Source organism: Clytia hemisphaerica, unplaced genomic scaffold, assembly GCF_902728285.1.
Source record: "Clytia hemisphaerica strain Z4C2 unplaced genomic scaffold, Clytia hemisphaerica genome assembly, whole genome shotgun sequence".
Taxonomy (NCBI): domain Eukaryota; kingdom Metazoa; phylum Cnidaria; class Hydrozoa; order Leptothecata; family Clytiidae; genus Clytia; species Clytia hemisphaerica.
The window spans coordinates 775,549-794,488 of NW_027103253.1; the positions used below are offsets into that span (position 1 = coordinate 775,549).

The following is an 18,940-nucleotide window of genomic DNA, read 5'->3' on the forward strand; positions in this document are numbered from 1 at the left end:
TTATATTTGAATATAATATGTTGAAAGTCTGAAGTAATTTGGATTAAAAGTTATGAGTATTTACAGTTACAGGATTTTAGCCAGGTTTTATGACATATGTTAACAATGAAAGCTTACAACTTGACCTGTCGGATATTTTGATTTAAGATTTGGTAGACTTGTGCATCATAAGATTTTGCAAAAAGTCGGAAAGTTTTATGTAGAGATTTCTTGGCGTAAATGATGCCAAAGTGGCGTAAACCCTGGTAAAAAAGGGGTTAAAACCGTTCCGTTCAAAATGTGTGATACGGTTGGTATTAATAAAACAGTACCTAAAAGCTTATACTTACCTGATGCTCTCCTGTAGTTGTTCATTATCCTGCGTGAGTTTTTTAATCTCTTCAAACCGCTTGCGATCTTCATCAGTAAGTGCTAAAGTTTCAAGATGCTCGATTTCACCGCCATTTCCTTGCAGTTCAACAGATGTCGTAGCTTCGTCAACTTTTGTTACTTTTACTATCGTCTTGTGGATTAGTTTTTGATTGTCAAATTTTTGAAATGCGTTTTGTATTGTTGTTTGTGGAGATTGTTTATTCATTTTAGGAAGTACCAGCATATCCAAGTCAGCAATGGTGCGAGTTATCATCTCCACTAAAAGGTTTGGCCCAATAACATCTTCTTCATCAACTATAATTATTGAATGTGAAACTTCTAAACCACGAAGAGTTCGATAGTCTGAGATTAAAACATTATCGGTATTTTCCAAGTTTTTGACAAGATCAATTTTTAACTTTTGAAGAGGAACGTCGATGTCTAAATATGGCGCGAATACAACTGGTTTTCTGGTCTTGCTCTTCAGTAAGGCAGCTTCAGTCATTCTGACCTCTTGAATGTTGTTGCATATTAAAGCAACGCCTTCTTCGTTGCGTGACTCTAAACATTGACGTATGATTATGGAAAGCGTAGTAATTGCATCGACTGAATCAAAAGTGAAATTTTCATCGAGGTAAAAAAGTCTTGGTAAAATTTCGCTCGGAAAATCATGACCACAATCTGCATCAACGAATTTCACTGACGTATTGAGTTTTTTCACTACTTCGTATGACCCATCATCGCCAGTTGTCTTTAAGATTTTCTCTGGATCATGGAGGTAGTTTAAATGCGAAGATTTCGGTTCTTCAAAACCAACTAAAATGAAATGGTGAGATATTAAGTTGCCTAAACCAAAAAACCACAGCTTTTTCCTTGACACCGTCATTAATCGAAAAATCTTGTGTTGCGAGGGAGATAGGCTTGATATTAAAGTACATTGAACTTTAGTGGCAGGTCCCCATTGAAAACCTCTTTGAAGTGAACTTCATTTAATATTTGTTTTGAATCCCTTTTTAGAAAATAGACCTGCATGTGTAGCCTATCCTTGTTAGATACACGTTGTTACAAATAAATTCTTAGGTAAAAAAAATCTAAATACTTAAGGATCGTTTAAGGATCATTATTAACCTCCATTAACTTCCATTTTTAAAATAAATTAATTTGGAACCTGGATTTAGGTTTTTTGAAGGTTCTTGAGGTTCGTCATCAATCAATTGAATGTGTGTTGAATCTTTTACCGTCACCACATTTCCAGGGAACATACCACGTTTTCCGTTTACTTCTCCTTCCAACCAGCCATCATTTTCCTTGCCAACATTAGAAACAATATCGCCGACTTTTAAGTTCAATTCATCGCTCATCATATTTGCAGTATAATCAGAAACCACTTCGAACGTAACTAAGAAATAAGATTGAATAGTTTATATTGGGTCAATTAATTTTTCAACTCAATCAAAACTTTGGCATGTTTTACGTTTTCTGTTTGAGTTTTGAAAATAGTGGTTTTTGGCAAATTGCTCATCTCAATTCTTCATAAAAAACAGACATAATTTTTAATACACCAATTTAGAGAATTTTTCCGAAAAATTTTAAATAGCTCAAATCTTTGTGGACATTTAAAAAAAAAGATATCACTTTATCAACGTCTTATAATGTCATTTTTGTAATTGAATTCTTAATTACTCCATGGATTTATTATAGGGTTATAGAGACTATCGATATAGATCAGATGAAACGGTGGAGAGTGAAGTATTTTCTTTCCATTCTTTCACAAAAAAATCCATATACAGGCTTTTTCCGCAAAGAACAACTGTCATGGCTGCTCGAAGGACTTTGATTTTGAAAAATGATTAATACTCTTTTTCTAAAAAGTTCCCATTCAGCTAGTGTAAAAGCACCCTTTATTTTTAAAAGTGTTAAGGAACCTGAGTAGTTTTTAACTATGGTCAGAGCCCCATTTTACTTATTTACGCAGAAACGTTTACTCATTCACGTATTCACACTTTCTTTACCAATCTAAGGTTTTTTTTAACAATTTGATGACCTTATCTTCACGTGCTCCGCCCTTTAAAGATCCCTTCATAGAGAAACACTTTTACTGGAAATGCGGAGGCTGTCCTTGGCGTACCTTCCACAAGTGCAAAAGAATTCATGTATACGAACTCAAGTGACCGTCCGGCTTCTCTAAAGATAAGATCTACTTCCTACATGACCCTTTCCAATACTTACTATGTTTACGGTAGAATTGCTAGTTTTTCTCTTAAAATATTTTCAAACCTATATCATTGATTTAAAGAAAGAATTTTTTCTCACCTTGATTTAGGCTTTCTAAAGATTCTTGCGATTGGTCAACAACCAATTCGACGTAGTTAGATGGGAACATTCCTTCTTGATCACCTTGCCTTCCCTTCCACCACCCATCATCAATTTCTTCGACCACTTCTACAAAGTCACCGACACTCAACGCAAGCACATTTTCGTAGACCGGTTTGTAGTCGTATAGAACACGCACTATTTTCTTTTTCAGTTGCTTTGGTTTATTTTTGTTCACATTGAAAGGCGCTCCTTCCGAGTTTGCGCTTGATTGAAAGTTCGTTGGTTCCTTTGGTGCTACTTCTACAAAGTCGACAGGAAAAAGGCCACGTTTGCCATTTACCTCACCTTCCATCCAGCCATCGAATTTTTCTCGAATACCAGTAATGATATCACCAACCTTTATGTTTAGTTCATCACACTCCTCTGCTTCATAATCAAAAATCACTTTTGCGATATCTAAGAAATTAAATTGAAATACATACAATTCAATACTTAAATGGTAAAATGATCTTATAGCATTCAGACCATTGAGTAGAAAACAAAGATAAAAAATAAGTGTTTTCCTTGTGTATAACCTTCCTCGATTGGGGGACGTTTTTAGTAAATTTATTGGTTGCCGTTCTTGGTTGTTACAATAAGATCCATAAAGCCTTTTTTGTTTGTAATTGCCCTAAATCAGAAGGTTGTTCTGCACATACTGCAGCTTGCAGCCCTAGTTATCCTAGTTGGTTGCTTTGACGAGAGTAAACCGTCTAAAATGGTCTTTCTTTCACCATTTCGTGAATATCTTTTAAAATGCTCTCCTCTGAAAAGGTCTGCGAAGCCATAAAATTCAAAGCAAGATATTCTATATTTATGGTATGATGATTTCAAAGGAAAATGAAGGATAAATCACCTTTGTCATTGTCTTCTTCTTCTTTCTTCTTCATCTCCAGTGGAATCGAATACGACGTGCTTTCAATCTCTTTCTCAAGGATCTCCTTCAAATCATGAAGAGTTCTTGACATCCTCATAGTCTTCGTTAACTTTAGTAATGTCATGCCGGTGCTTTCAATGTCTATCTCTGACGATTTTTCAGTTCGATCTCTTTGGACGATCTCTCTTTTCTTTTCAACGCTCTGTAAGCTGAAAACCACTGTATTGTCCTTAAAGTCTGCATTCAGACGTCGAGAAAGCTCTTTAGAGTATTCAGAGACGAACATCTCACAAGGTATCTCGTCAACGAAAAAGTGAACCTTTTTCTCAGGGTGTTTATTCATAATATGTAACAGCACATCTCCGATATTTCTTTTCGGGGTCGATGAAAGGTTGAAAACGTCAGACACTGGAAACTCAGCACCAGCAAGGGCATCGGTAAGTGACATCGCCTTCAAGTTGAGGCAATGGTCATCGGGAACCTTTTCTTCCCTGGATATTAACTTGAAGCTCTCTCTTATTTTTCCGTCCAGCGCACTGAACGGATCATAAGAGAGAAATATAATAACGTTTTTAGGGTCTTTCTCTTTCAATATGGATCGGATCATTTCTATTAAAAGCACTGTTTTTCCACTTCCAAAACAAGCTTTGATTAACTTATGCTTTGCAGGGTTTGTTATACACTCAATTTGTTCTCCGTTTAAAAGAATAGTCTTAACTTGGACTGTATCATTCTCACAGACGCGTGGAAGAAATTGAGTTGTTTGCGCCATCACAGTCATTAATGTGCCACACAACGTGTGAAATAAATCAATATTCGATTGAAAGTCTTTCGAACGGATTGTATTGAAATCAGATCTTATAGTTTTGAAAAGATTATCGATCCATTGTTCGGAGTTATTTTCCTGGAGCTCTTGTTTGGTGATGAACAATGTTTCACTTTCTTTTGGAATGTTCAAGTGCATCAAATGTTCCAGATCTTTCATTTCTTTATCAGGGAAAACAAGTGTTCCTGTAATACTCAGATATTCTGCGCAAAACAATTCAAAACTTGCGAAATAGATTGTTTTTAAAATGTTATTAAGAGCTTTAAGACTTTCTGTCAGTTTCGATATATCATCAATTACAACGAAAACGCAGACACAGCTTTTGTCAGGGTGAACCAGTAATACAGAGTTTTTGTAGTAATCTTTGTTGACGAGATCAACTATTTTATCAAACTGTTGAGAACCTACACCTAAGAGGTTAAGGTGATCTTCTGGGTTATACCCGGATAAGATGAGGTGATTTCCATGGCGCTGCGAGAGTACCCCGTTTAGTAACTCGATAAAGAGAGATGTGCTAGTCTTTTGTAGATAATACGTTGGTGGGAATGTCTTAACTGATCGATGGTCAATGTAATATTTTGTTGCCCTTTCGTAAAAACTTTCAATAGACTTTGCAACTGAAGGTCCTGTGGTAATCGCTTTGCATTTATCGGTTGGTTTGACCCCTTTGTCAAGTTCAAATTGGTGAACATTGTTCTCCATTCCATCGTTATGTGCAAACAAAAGTGTTCGACCTTCTTTTCCAATTTGACATCGAGAAAATACACCATCTGTAAAAAGATAAATATTTTATTTTGAATGAGGATGATATGCAGTTGAAGCTCTGACATCTGAATATATTTGGATATAGGGGATGCTAATCGTGCACAAAATTCCTATCCAAGATTTACCCAAACTTCGGGATAACCTGTTTCAATTTTCTTAACATGGTTTAGAAATCCAATAGTTGCATTAGCCTCTAACCATTCAAATTTCAATAGAAATTTAATTGAATTTAAAGATCTCTATATAAAACATACTAATCAAGTTTCTAAAACTCGAAAACACAGACGGAGATAAATTTCGGACGGCAATTTTACACACGGTATGCAACCTCTGTATTAAAATATCAGAATTTTATCGAATGAGACTATTTTCTCTTCTGGTAAAAGTTGAAAATGTAAAACGCCGCTTTCGAATGAAATCCTGACTTAATGCCGCAAGAAATGTGAATACGAAATCAATCTCAATTTGACATTCTTTATGGTTCATTATAACAGCCACAAGTAGTCACAATGTCATCCCATAGCTTGAAATTTTCCATTCCCGCTCCCCAAAACTAAACTCTTTTCCCCATTCCCATCAAAGATAAAAATCATAATTGATAAATTTCCAGGCACGTATGAATTCTCAAAGGTTTGTTTTAAAACTAAAATGGGAAGATGAAAAGGGTTAGAATTCAAGCTTTGATATTGCTATTCCGAAGTCTTCAAATATTTAGATTCCCATTTAGATATGTAAGGGGGATTTCAATGTTTACAGTGAAACAGTATCGGCCTTTTTTCTGTCCGTTATTTCGTTAGTTTAAGAAAAAACATTTGACACCGGTTTGAAATGTTACCGGTTACGGTAAATTGCCTAAAAATTCTTCGGTATTTCGGTACTTACTCGTAAAACTTCGATATTTCGGTAACTTTAAAATCTTTCCGAACAGTTTTCTTCATAAAGTGACTTCCAAAAATCGCCTGCGGCGCTAAACTTTCTTAAATTTTAGAAAACTACACCCAGTTTCGACAAAGTATGTATACACCACTTTAGCTCCCAAACAGTAGCATGGTGACATGGGATCAGAAACAGCTCCACCTCTAGTCAGTCTAGTGGCAATTTTTTTGTGCGGTTATAGTCCATCTACTATCCTTTATACTAGCCATAACTTTCATTAAGGTGCCACCGCAGCAAAACGAACACATAGAGTTGAATTTGCGTTCAAAAGGAATGATCTTAGCCCTACAGTAATTTTTGTTAAAAGTGACCTCTCACCTGAGACAAAATTCTTTCAAATGCTGACAAATGTGTCAAGGGAGTGATTTACAGTCTATTTAGAGTGACATCCGTGCCTTGTCTTACACGTTTTTTATAAGAACAATTTCATAAGAATACGAGGCTGAAATTTGGCCAAAACCTAAGAACAATTTAAGAAGAATCTGAACCTCAGATTTCAGAAGTTACTGAGAAGTACATGTTTCCATTTTAATTAATATTAAAATAAAATCGCCAAAAAGGTGACTGATTGGTTATCTGTCGTTTCTGAGTGTAACATAAATACTTCAACGAAGGAAGTATCCGAGAGTTTGGATGAAATTGAGTTAGACGAGGATGCGGAGATTGTGAGTTTCGATGTTGTCTCGTTATACACCAACGTGCCCGTAGATGACGCCATCCAAGTTTGTTCGGATCTATTGTATGATGGTGATTACCCAAAACCTCCAGTAGATAAACAAACTTTTATTGAACTTTTAACGATCTGTAGTAAGGACGTAATAATGTTGACGGATGATGGCTTCTACCGCCAAACCGACGGCCTCGCTATGGGAAGCCCTCCAGCTCCAATGTTAGCAAATGGCTGGATGAGCACCTTCGAAACAAAAATCAGTGAAGGCGCTAAGATCTACAATCGTTATCTTACGCGATATTGCAAAATCTAAAATTGATGAAACCTTAACAAATTTGAATGGTTTAAACAATAACCTAAAGTTCACGATAGAGAGAGAAAACGAGAATTCTATACCTTTTCTTGACATGAGAATAATCCGTAAAGGTAAAAAGCTAGTCTCTACTTGGTACACAAAGCCAACTGATACGGGTTTAATTATGAACTTTTATGCTCTTGCGCCATTACAGTACAAACGGTCAACTTTAATAGGGATGGTATATAGAATTCACAGAGCTTGTAGTACATCTGAAAATCTCGATGAAAGTCTCAATCGTGCGAGAAAAATCTTAAAACGGAACCAGTATCCAGAGAAATTTGTTGAATCAGTCATTACAGTTACCTTAGCAAAAATCAATAGTGTCTCGAATGAACCTGAGGAAAATGAGGTTGAGGATCAGGAAGAAAAGAAAAAGTTCTTCATTGAATACAGAGGAAAGATTTCAGAACAGTTCCAGAAATCACTCTATAGATTGAAGGCACCGTGTAAGATAATTTTTAAAATCAGAAAATTAAAAACAGTGCTACCATCTTTGAAGTGTCCGATCGAAAAATCCTTTAGGAGTTGGATCGTTTATAAAATTAAATGTTCACGATGTCAGTCGTGCTATGTTGGCTTTACTTGTCGACATTTGACCACACGAATAAAGGAACATTGTTCACCAAGGGCACCTGTCTCGATTCACATGAATGCTTGCGCACGGGAACTGTCTATCGACGATGTCGAGATAATTGCATCCAGAGGCGTATTTAGGGTAGGTCAAGTAGGTCAAGTGACATAGTTCCGAGAAATTGAAAAACATGAAAAATTGTGAAACAGGCAATCTTATTCCTCTTAGTGATACACAGTCCCCTTCAGATGCCATGTCTTGTATCAACTTTATCAATTTTATGCGTGCGGCAGTTAAAACTAACTAAACTAGACTGAAATTTATCTCCGCAGTATTACCTCCCTAATGTTTTGCGAGTGAACCTTTCGCTATTTAGAGACTTTTATTTTGATAATCCGAAAACCTATCTAATACCGCCCGACCCATATCGCCCCGCTTGAGTGACTTAGCAACACCCTTTTTGACCTCTTTCGCCCTAGCAAATCGGGATCATATTATTACCGAGCTCAACTTCTCTAAAAATTCACGTGTAATGACCTTGAGTGACTGCTTATATATCTGGCCGCCTTTCATTTAGAGATAATATGAAGCCGAGAGACATAGCTAGAAATGGCTAAAACGACCTAGCAAAATTTCTGAAAAAATCGGGGTAATAGCTATGAGGCTACGTACAGCTTCTCTGTCGAGTTTATTAAAAAACAATACTCAATTCACATTTCCTAGCTTATCTCTTTCACAGTTTTTATTGAGAGAAGCTCAGTTTCCAGAGCTGAAATTTGCTGAATCGACCCAGTTAACTTTTGAATTTGATCTGAAATTTTGTGAAAGTCCAAGTAACTTTCACGTCTTAACTCTGATTTTATAGCTTTAATTCTTATGGATCGATTGCTAAGAATTGATCGTCAGGGTATTAAGCATCAGCACCAGTTGTCACTGCTTTAAGTTGAACTAATAATGTTTATTTTTTAACAAAAATGAAGCATTTTTCAAAGTCTTTTAAAACTTTGTTTTTTACCTGCTTTTTGGTTGTTGTTGTGAGCGGAGATGAATATATTAGAATGATTTGACACCATTTAATTACCTCCTATTCAATTCAAAACATAAAAAATAATTTTAGGGATATAAAGGCCTATAAACTCAACTCCCCGGGGGGTACTAGGATTGATGGGTGTCGGGTATGTGCGTGCCAGACCTCTGGACCCTTACCCTTAGAGAGACTGAATTTTGGTGAAAAGGTGACCCTTAGAGAGACTCAGTGTAGAAAAACCCAACCCTTAGAGAGACTTTTTCACAAAAAATTTCTATAATGGGCCAAAGAAATTCGATTTTTAAAAGAATTTCTCCAATTTTCGAAAAATTTCTCTAATTTTTGAAAAATGTTCTCACTTTTTTGACTTTTCACTTTTCTTTGACCCGAGTTTGTGAAAAAACCGACCCTTAGAGAGACTGATTTTGACTTTTGTTGTTTTGGTAACCCTTAGAGAGACTTTGAGAGGGTGAAAAACCCTACCCTTAAGGCACGCACATACCCAGCACCCATTTTTGCCTAAGTACCCACCTACCACCCACCCCCCCCCCGGGACTCAACTATAACTCAACTATATTTCTTGTTTTTGGGAAACGAACATTGCTCCACATCAGTATCTATTTTTTACCACAAGCGGTTAATTAGCGTAAAAAGGTAGTTAAAACGTGAGACAGGGGTATACGTTGAGTAAAAAAATTCCCATAATTTGTAACATAGTACGAGTGGCGATACAAACTACGTCCGTCTGAACAAAAGTGGAATCTTGCATAGAATAACTCGGATAGCGATTAAACGAAAAATGATAAACGCCTTTCCAAGAACCAGACTTGAACCACTTGGCTTCAAAATTTTGACCTACTTGGCAAAATTCCTAAATACGCCACTGGCATCATCCACCATCTCAGAAGAATATCTAATGACTCTTGAGGCTTTGTTAATCAATCAACTAAAACCAAAATTAAACACTAGGGACGAATACAAAACTCATGCGTTCACATTAAAATTTTAATTGTTTATAATTGTTTTATTCATCTCTTGAGACTTTTCATTTTATGTCTCAACAGATACGGTTTTCTAGGGCAAAAAATGTTTTCTTAGGTTATTCATTTGCAATTTGTTTTAGATGAGGAAGGAGTGTTTGTAGATATGTTGATAAAAAAATTTATTTTTTAAACGGATTTTTAATTCTTGTTTTTATTGATTTTAGACCTGAGGATGATCGTAAGATCGAAATATATATAGTCACAAAAATAAAATGTCACCATTGTTGGTTCATTTTGAATATCTTCTTAATTAATATTGACATTTAAGGCTAAAAACTCATATAAATTTAAGAGCAGCCCAGCCAGAATCATATGACTTACTGGTTTTTCCTATAAAAAGCGTATGTATCTGAAGATACTGCTCTTCATATGTCATTTTACTTATGTACACGTTTAGCATCATAACTGTTCGAATACCTCCAATAGAGTAATATTTTTAACCTATGAAGAGCGCTTAATAACTACTTGTGGTATAAAAAGGGAATTTCTCCCAGAAAAGGGAATTTCCTTAGATTCATTTAACTCTCAAGGGATAGGAAAAAGACAAACTGACATTTCACATTGAGTAATCAGATCAAAATAACTCCTGTAAAGTCTTTTTGATAATGATAAAACAATAGAGAGACCGAAGATAAGAATGCTACCGTTAAGCGGAACTAAAATACTGAAAAACGCGCGCAAAATTATGAGATGTTTGCCCAACTTCCTTATGCGTGAAGCTACGAATGCCATCCTCAGAAGCTTTAGGCTTCCTCCGGTGGCAAAAATGACTTTTTACAAAAAAAGGGCTACCTTCTCTCAAACACTTAAAAGTGTATTTTTAATTTCGCTTAGCGAAAGTATTACGATAGCTTTTCGCGGCGGCGGCGGCGGCGGTGTCCTCGGAAAAAAAATTAGAAAACAAAAGTGCTTGATACGGTGGACGAACTCACTAAATTTAATTTACAAATTACACGCTCGTATAACCACGGACGATTTTCGCGGGTTTTCTTTGGATTACGTCATATATCTTTATATCTTAGCTCCACAGTTTGATTTTTTCTTTATTTTCTTATAAGCATATACTTTATAAGATTCAAACCAATAACTCTTGATAGACAGTGATATACCTTTCGGTTTTTAGTTCATACAAAGTAAATAAGGGATGACGCAAAATATGAGCATATTTATTTTTCTTATAAGCATTTACTTTCTAAGAATCAAATCAATAACTTTTGATAGACGATGATATACCTTTCGGTAATTATCTCTTACAAAGTAAACAAGCAATGGCACACAAATATGAGCATTTTTATTTTTCTTATAAGCATTTACTTTATAAGAATCAAATCAATAACTTTTGATAGACGGTGATATTACCTTCGTTTATTAGTTATTAAAAATTAAACAACAGTTGTTCTTAAATTGGTCTCTTTTTTTTAGCGATTTTAAGCCTCGTTGTTCTTGTAAAATTGTTTCATCAAGGCTCGATGTAAAGTAGATTTCAAATTGGTTTCAATCTCTACTTCTTGTTTTTCCTATGTAGTTTAAATTCTAGGCGAAATTTTCGACTTCAAGTCGTATTGTTTTCTTTATTAGACTAAACTTTGATCCAAAGGCAAATGGACGGAATAAACCAATCCGGAGTCCCTTTCCCTAATCTCACATCACAAATCACACTTTTAGTCACAATAGCGGACCTGTAAATTACATTAAAGGAGGCAAAAAAAAGATAGCAAAATCGTTGAAAACCTAATCTTGGAGCCTGAAATAGGAAAAGAATTGGCGGTACGTTATAATATAAAGAAAATTTGGCGGATTTGGAAAAGGAATTCTCCGAAAAAAAACCGGAATTCTCAATATATTTCGAACAAGATTGTAAAGCAAAATCAATTACACATTACATTCATTTTGTAAGAACCAATAAAATCTTGTGAGGCCCTACTTATTTTTCTAGCACTTCGAGCCTCAAATTGTTCTTATGTCTAAGATATGTGCATGCTTTTTATCCAATTTTTACTATTTTGACCCTGAAAATTATTCTCATTTTTTGGAGATTTTGAGCCTCATTGTTCTTATGAAATTGTTCTTATAAAAGAAAAAGAGTCCACCTGTTTTATTAATTTTCAAATTCTTACTGGAATAGCGCTGCAAATCTGTAAATGCTGAAGTCAACTATACAAATTTCGTTAAAAAGTATCAAATCAGAAACTATTTTGACCTTGTTTGATTTTTTAAGATCAATCAGGTACAATCTTGGTAGAATTAAATTGAGATTTTTCAAAATTTATAGTTCGGGGCGATCGAGAATTACTATTTTAGTACCACTTTCTTTCACTTGTTAATTCGATTTTGGAGTAGTTCGGTGGCTTCTAGATTTCATTCCAAACCATATTGGAAGAATTTTGAGCTTTTAAATCCTGAGATCCTAAAGTCCTTGATTTAAATCTCATGTTAAAACTCAGAGTTAAAACTCTACTTTTTAACTGTAGTTTAACGCGCTTAAAAATCATTCGTGGTGTTTAAAATATCGCATGCAAATCCCCTTTGTCTCAAGAATTTCGTCCAAGATTGTAGAATCGCATTAATAACCTGATAAAATGATATCGAGATGAAACTCGGCAGAGAGGCATAATGTTCAAGAAGGATTGCCACAACCTCAAATCCATTTATACAAACATGTTCCTTCATTCTAAAATTTATCAGGGACCCTAACGATAACTGACTTACAAATGAAAAAACTAATGGAGAAACTAAGGAGATTTATCTTGACGAGTAAAGATATGAAAATGGGTGTCATCATCCTGGTATATGACCTCTAAAGTCCTAAAATAGTTTAGACAAGTTAAATTAAAATGCAGACCAGCCCATTGTGATAACATCTCTAATAATTTTTTATTGTCGATTAAGCTCGACTCTATCGTCAGATATTAATTAAACAAATCAAAATGGTCAGTACTTTCCACAGTTTTTTAGACGTCTCTGATTCTAACCTTGGTAATACTTGGACGTCAGCAATACATTTATTTTTAAAAAGTTACTTCATTGCTTTTTAATCAAATCCATTAGGAGTAATTAAGAATTTAATTGCAAAAATGACGCTATGAACTTTAAAAAGACGTTAATAATATGTTGCATTATCTTATTTTATAAAAAGTGCTGAGTTTTAATGGGTAATTAACCTTTTTGATTCGAAATATTTTCAAACTGTCTGCAAAGAATTGAGCTGTTTTAAATTTTTCGGAAAATTTTTCTTAATTAATGCATCAAAAGTTATGGCTGTTTTTCTATGAAAAATTGTGATGAAAAATTGGTCAAAAAGCACTATTTTCAAGATTTTGAGACAAATAAGCTTTTAGAAAAATTTTCCGTAAAATTTAATTTAGTTCGGTAAAAGATACAGCATCTACTGCAAAACAATTTCAAAATGTTGTTTCTTCGCCGAAAATAAGCTCTTTAAAGTTGAAATACTCTTCTTCCCGAAAGTCTTCATTTTCTTCTTCATCAATTTTTTTTCATTGTGAATCTTAAATTTTCAGACAGATCGATTTTTCCTCCGATTACGCGAGCCTATTTCCCTGTTAAAGCCTCTAATGCGACACTTAAAGAGGTAAAACCCATGTTTTGTTGGCCAAAATAGGTAATAATGCTACAGTAATGCAAGGCAGAAATTTACACAGTACTTTCGAAAGTGAATTTTAGTGTTTTTTTGAAATTATTTAAACTCTATTCTTTTCCGAATTTCTTAAGGACTTTTAATGTTGAAACCTTTGATTAATGAAAAATAAGCTAGCCAAATTCTACTATGAACATTTACCTTGAACGCGACGATGACTAATAGCACTCTTTATTTAGAATGTTGTTTATTGACCAATTTCCTGGTCGTTTCCTCTTGTTTCCCTTCGTTTCCCTTCGTGTTTCCCAGTAGTTTCTGGACGTTTCACATTTTAGTAAGTACATAATAATATCGATGCCAATCTTACATATAGTTTGTTATTAAACTCCGGTTAAGGAGTTTCTTAAAATCAGTATTTTTCATTTTTAATTGTGCGTAAATCTGATCAATCACCATATTCGGGTTCGATTTCCCGACCTTTCCGGTTTGATTTCACGATTTAGTTTACATTTGCGCTCGCACTTACTAGGATATACTGCTTTAAATTTTATGTTAGATATATTAAGAAAGGCTGACCTATGACAATTACCGGAGTTTGCAACCGTCATTACGGCTGTTTTATTGGTTATGAAATAGTGACCAAAGTTATGATAAATTTTAATGTCTTCCTTTTGTTCAGCACAGGTTTTTGCAAACAGAATCATTTCCCTTAAGGGCTCTGACCATAGTGAATTTTGATATTTGTCATGTACAAAATATAATCTTCTGCCTGATGTAGCTAACAAAACTTTGACATGTTATACATTCTCTGTTAGGCCAACTATCCTTGAGTCTGAAAATTTATGAATGGCAAAGAAAATATTTGATGAAGGAGAAAATGAAGACTTTCGCGACGAAGAGTATTTCAACTTTGAAGAGCTTAGTTTGGTCGAAGAAGAAATATTTTGAAAATACTTTTGTGGTAGATTGTGTATCCTTTACCGAACTAAAAACTTAATTTCGGAAAATTTTTCTAAAAGCTTATTCGTCTCAAAATCTTGAAAAAGTGGTTTTTGACCTATTTTTCATTCCAATTGTTCATAGATAAACAGCTATTAATTTTAATGCATCAATTTAGAAAATTTTTCGGAAAGGTTTATAGCAGTTCAATTCTTTGCAGATAGTTTGAAAAAATTTCGAAACAAAAAGGTTAATTACCCATTAAAACTCAGCAATTTTTATAAAAGAGGGTGATGCAACATTTTATTAACGTTATTTTAAAGTTCATAACGTCATTTCTGTAATTAAATTCTTAATTACTTTGATGGGATTTGATCAAAAAGCAATTAATAAATGCAATTCTTTGTTAAAAGTGCAAAGGATCCTGAAACATAACTTTTATGCTCAAATACCAAAATTAAGGGTGCTTTTTCACTACGCTAGATGGATAAGTGGTTCTCATCAACGGTCCTTTTCATAAATTTCTAAGGGTTGTAAAAAATATACAATGAAGATTCGTGCTTAACATCAGATTTTGATTGCTTCATATCAGCATTCCAGATTTAACGTCGAAAATTGGTCATTAAACCTTTTGTTCTCCAAGAGAGGGCTAGACCTCTCTTGGCTTAATGACCAATTAAGCGAAAAAGGCAGCATAAATAAATTGGTTGCCATAAAAGTAGCAGAATGTGCAGCGGGATTCTTTTGTTAAAAATTGGTCATATGGGAAAAGTGTTTTTTTAAAGAGTTGAAGAGCAAACTTTCATCTGTATTGATTTGATACAAAAGACGAGGAATCTTGTCACAGAAAAAGTTCATTAGAAGGCTGTAATTCTAAATCCCTTTAATGCGAGTTGATGATTTTTAATAAAATTTTCTTCAAATTCAAAGGGTTGTAAACTATTTTGGGAGTCAGTAATGCTTTCCTATCAATTTTCTTTGTTACAGCATAGTATAAGAAAGCCGCGGCTGGAATGATAACATCTGAATTTCTGTTATTCTATCTCTGTCGTATTTGATGACTATTTGTTGATCAAGAAATCAGTAATGTAGCATCTTTAATGGTAGATTTTATTGGTTTGTCGTTAATACTTACTTCTCAGTGCGTTTTAGACATTAATGATATGCTCTTGATAATACACTTGCATTATAAAATCATTGTAACGGAAAAATCAACACTAAGAAATTGAAACAAGCACAAAAATGGCTGGGCTGAAAGAACTCAAAAATTAATGAGGTGCCTCGAAATTCCTTCGCAATATTTCAGTGAAATATTTTTAGAAATCAATGAAAAAGTACATCAAGAGAACACTGTGAAAATTTTAAGCCAGCGCCTTTAAGATTTATCATTTAAACTGACAGGAAAGTTGTCATCTTGAATATAGTTCTTATAATTTCAATTTTAGCGAAAAACTATGTTTCCACAAAATACCCCTGAAATATGTCCAAAATTAGTTCAAGCGTTCTATTGGGTACAGATTCAAAGATATCTAGCAACGAAAAAACTTTTTGTGAAGGAAAATAAGAGAAAAATTTCAAAAACTATCTACCAATAACAAACTGATCATCTTGATGTTCTTATAAAGCTCGGAGACAGAGATGGAACAGCAATTAACTGAAAGACAATGCGGTACATATTCTAGCCGCGGCTTTCTTATACTATGGTTACAGCTAATCGATTTTCGCCAGACAATCTTAGTGAAAAACCACCCTAATTTTTTGACTATGGTCAGAGCCCTTAATTCCAAGCCAGGGAAGAAATTCTTTCGAGTCACTTCAGACAGGAAATACAAAAGAAATAGGCTGCTGACATTCATTAACGGAATCGTACACGATGGCCTTTTTCATAATATTATTGCCTTCTCACAGGAATTTGTTCTTTTACCACACCTTCCTTCAAAAAGACAAAATAAGTATCAAAAAATTCTACACATTTTCCTTCAAGAATACACAATCGACAGTTTTCTTTTAATTGTCTGCATTATTACGTCATTTCCTCCATAATTTTTCAAAAATCTAAAATATTGGGTTTCAGCTGAACTAATATCTTACTAACCTATAACCACTTTTATCCATGACAACTACTATTTTCGATGTGCACGACCCATAAACCTCAAAGATTTCGGTTACATGCAGGATAACCACTTCATGATACCGGTTTTTATGATGGTTTTTTTTTAATCTATAGTTTTGTAGAGCTCTGCGATTCGGACGAACTTGAAGAACGATGTTAAGAAACTCCAAAATTTGGCATCGAGTAGGGCAAATTGAAAGGTGGTTATGAGCAATATTTTGATCAAATTATTTTTGTCTTTACTGTCTCAAGTGATTCAAAGAATTTCATAAGTCTCTGTAATGGAATGGAAGAGGATGTTAAAAAACATTGACGTACCTTTGAGATGTATTATCTCTTTGATTTCCTGCATACACTTTTCATTATCCATGTATTGAATGAAAAATTCATATTCGTAAGGAGACTCCAACTCCAAGTGAACATGCAACCAAATATATCCTTTGGCTTGTTCTGTGACATGTCTGAAGATTTCTTGAAAAGTCCTTTTCTTCCCTTTCCTCCAACATTGGATAGTGAATATAGTATGAATGTTATCATCCTTTATTTTGAAGAGAACATCGCTGCGTGTCATCTTCTGCACCCTGTTTTAAAATGACAAAAATATATCTATTTGTTTCAATCCTTCAAAAAAGTCTCAGTCATCAGATTCCGGGGTATCGGTTCTAGCCTTGCCGACTGACGGAAGTGTGCCGCTGTAATTCGAAAAATGTTTCTAAAAACTTTCTTACTCAGAAAAAACCCATCTCCCCCAATCAGGGACTCATGGAGTTGAAAAAAAGTACCCTGACCAGTGGTACATCCCCGTACCCAATTTTGCCCATGTACCCCAAGGTATCAGAAAGCGAGAATTTATTTGTAGCTGTTAATCCATATCCATATCGGTGATTTATTTTCTCAATATTTTTTTACGTTTAGATGACTAGTGCCAAAGGGAAGGAAAAACAATATTTCCACATTCAAAGAATATAAAAAGTAATTATTGACGTAGCTGAATTTATACTCAAGTCCTCTGAGGATTCTAAATTGAGGGGGATAACCGTTTTCCCGGAAAATTTTTTGCTGAATCCTGGAATCCCGAAAGTTGAGAAAAATGATAACACCGTAACACCAGTTTGTAGAGGCATAATGACATAATACCCGGCATAATGACAGAAAATAAGGCTAAATACCGTCACCGTCTGATTTTAACATACGGTTTTCCCGTCTCTTCTTCGTCAAATCCTGTAATACCGTAATAAAATAGGGTCAATCCCGTCACACCGTAAAAGTACAAATCCCCCCTAAAATACATAGTCAGCCGAAAGAAATACTTACGAAATTATTTTTTCTTCTTCGCAATAATCCTCCTCCTCGGCTCTTTGATTTTGGAGTTCTTTTACTTTTTTATCAACTTCTTTCATCACTGTTAATAACATATCTTTGTTTTGCTTGCTCATTTCATCTTGTACAGTTTTCTTTAGGTCTTCAACCAAGTCTGTCATATGATTTTTTCCATCCTTAATATCAACAACAACTTTGTCGTGCAGCAAACTATCGAAATCTGGTAAACAGTTGTAATTGATTCCAACCAAAGCTGCTCTTATTTCTGCCCATATTCCTTTAAAGAAGTTCTGATCTTTAAATTCTTTCAATGCACCATGAAGAATTTTATTTCGAAGTTGTCGTAAAGCAATGATGAATGCTGCAACGGAAAAATCGCCTTGTTTCGGTTCTTTGATTCTCCAACCACCTTTGGGCGGTGTAATATTCACAAAATTGATGATGACAAAGACGATCAAGGTAATGTCAAATGAGAGCGAAGAGGTTTTTCCGCTGGCTGGAAGCAAAAGGTCAAATTGATCTTTTTTCAAAGCTCCACTATTTTTCAGTCCGTTCAATTTCTTTCTATATTTATCGAAGAATTGATATAACTGCTGCTCGTTGCGGGGAAGACCCTGATATAAAGGGTCGTTCGTGTCGTTGTGCATGACACGGAGAAGTCCATTCTTCCCGTGAATGTTGAGAGCCAAAATGCACTTTGCCCATTCTTTGTTGTCGGTTATTGTTTTGGAAAAATCGCTACCCATCTTTATGATACAATGAATGAAAACATAAAGCGTTCACTGATGGATTTTTGGTCCAATATTTTTTATTGATCTATTAAAAATAAAGCAAAATATATTTAAGATCTGCAGATTTAGCGAAATGATACCGCCATCTATCGCCTGATCTATGCACCGTTATAATTATAAATGGGGACAACTGTAATTCTCGTGCCTTATCTCGCATGTCTAAATATTTCAGAATAACAAACCCCTCCTCCAAGGTTAGTACCCATTCTCCTTAAGAAATCTAACATCTTTTGATCTCATTCGATCTTTAAGTCAATCAGACAAATTGCATGAATACCAAGAGATAGCAGACGATTTCTTAGTATGAAAAAATCCAATGGAAAATCCAACCTGCAAACTTGGGACACTCTCCAAGGATGGAAATTTTGCATTTTCCATGGCTTGGAATTTTCAAAAATCCAGG

General features: G+C 34.6%; 1 protein-coding gene across 2 annotated transcripts in view; it reads right to left on the minus strand.

Annotated features, from left to right (window-relative positions):
• LOC136797974 (uncharacterized) overlaps nucleotides 1-18,558 on the minus strand; it is a 33,549-nt gene extending 14,991 nt beyond the window's left edge. For both annotated transcript variants that reach the window (XM_067054562.1, XM_067054570.1), the window contains exons 1-6: nucleotides 17,741-18,558; nucleotides 16,745-17,007; nucleotides 3,563-5,179; nucleotides 2,665-3,123; nucleotides 1,520-1,750; nucleotides 330-1,167 (exon numbers count right to left, since the gene is read on the minus strand). In XM_067054562.1, the coding sequence (XP_066910663.1) occupies nucleotides 330-1,167; nucleotides 1,520-1,750; nucleotides 2,665-3,123; nucleotides 3,563-5,179; nucleotides 16,745-17,007; nucleotides 17,741-18,492 (4,160 nt within the window). In that variant the 5' untranslated portion in view covers nucleotides 18,493-18,558. The remainder of the gene's footprint in view (nucleotides 1-329; nucleotides 1,168-1,519; nucleotides 1,751-2,664; nucleotides 3,124-3,562; nucleotides 5,180-16,744; nucleotides 17,008-17,740) is intronic.
• Nucleotides 18,559-18,940: the final 382 nt, after the last annotated feature.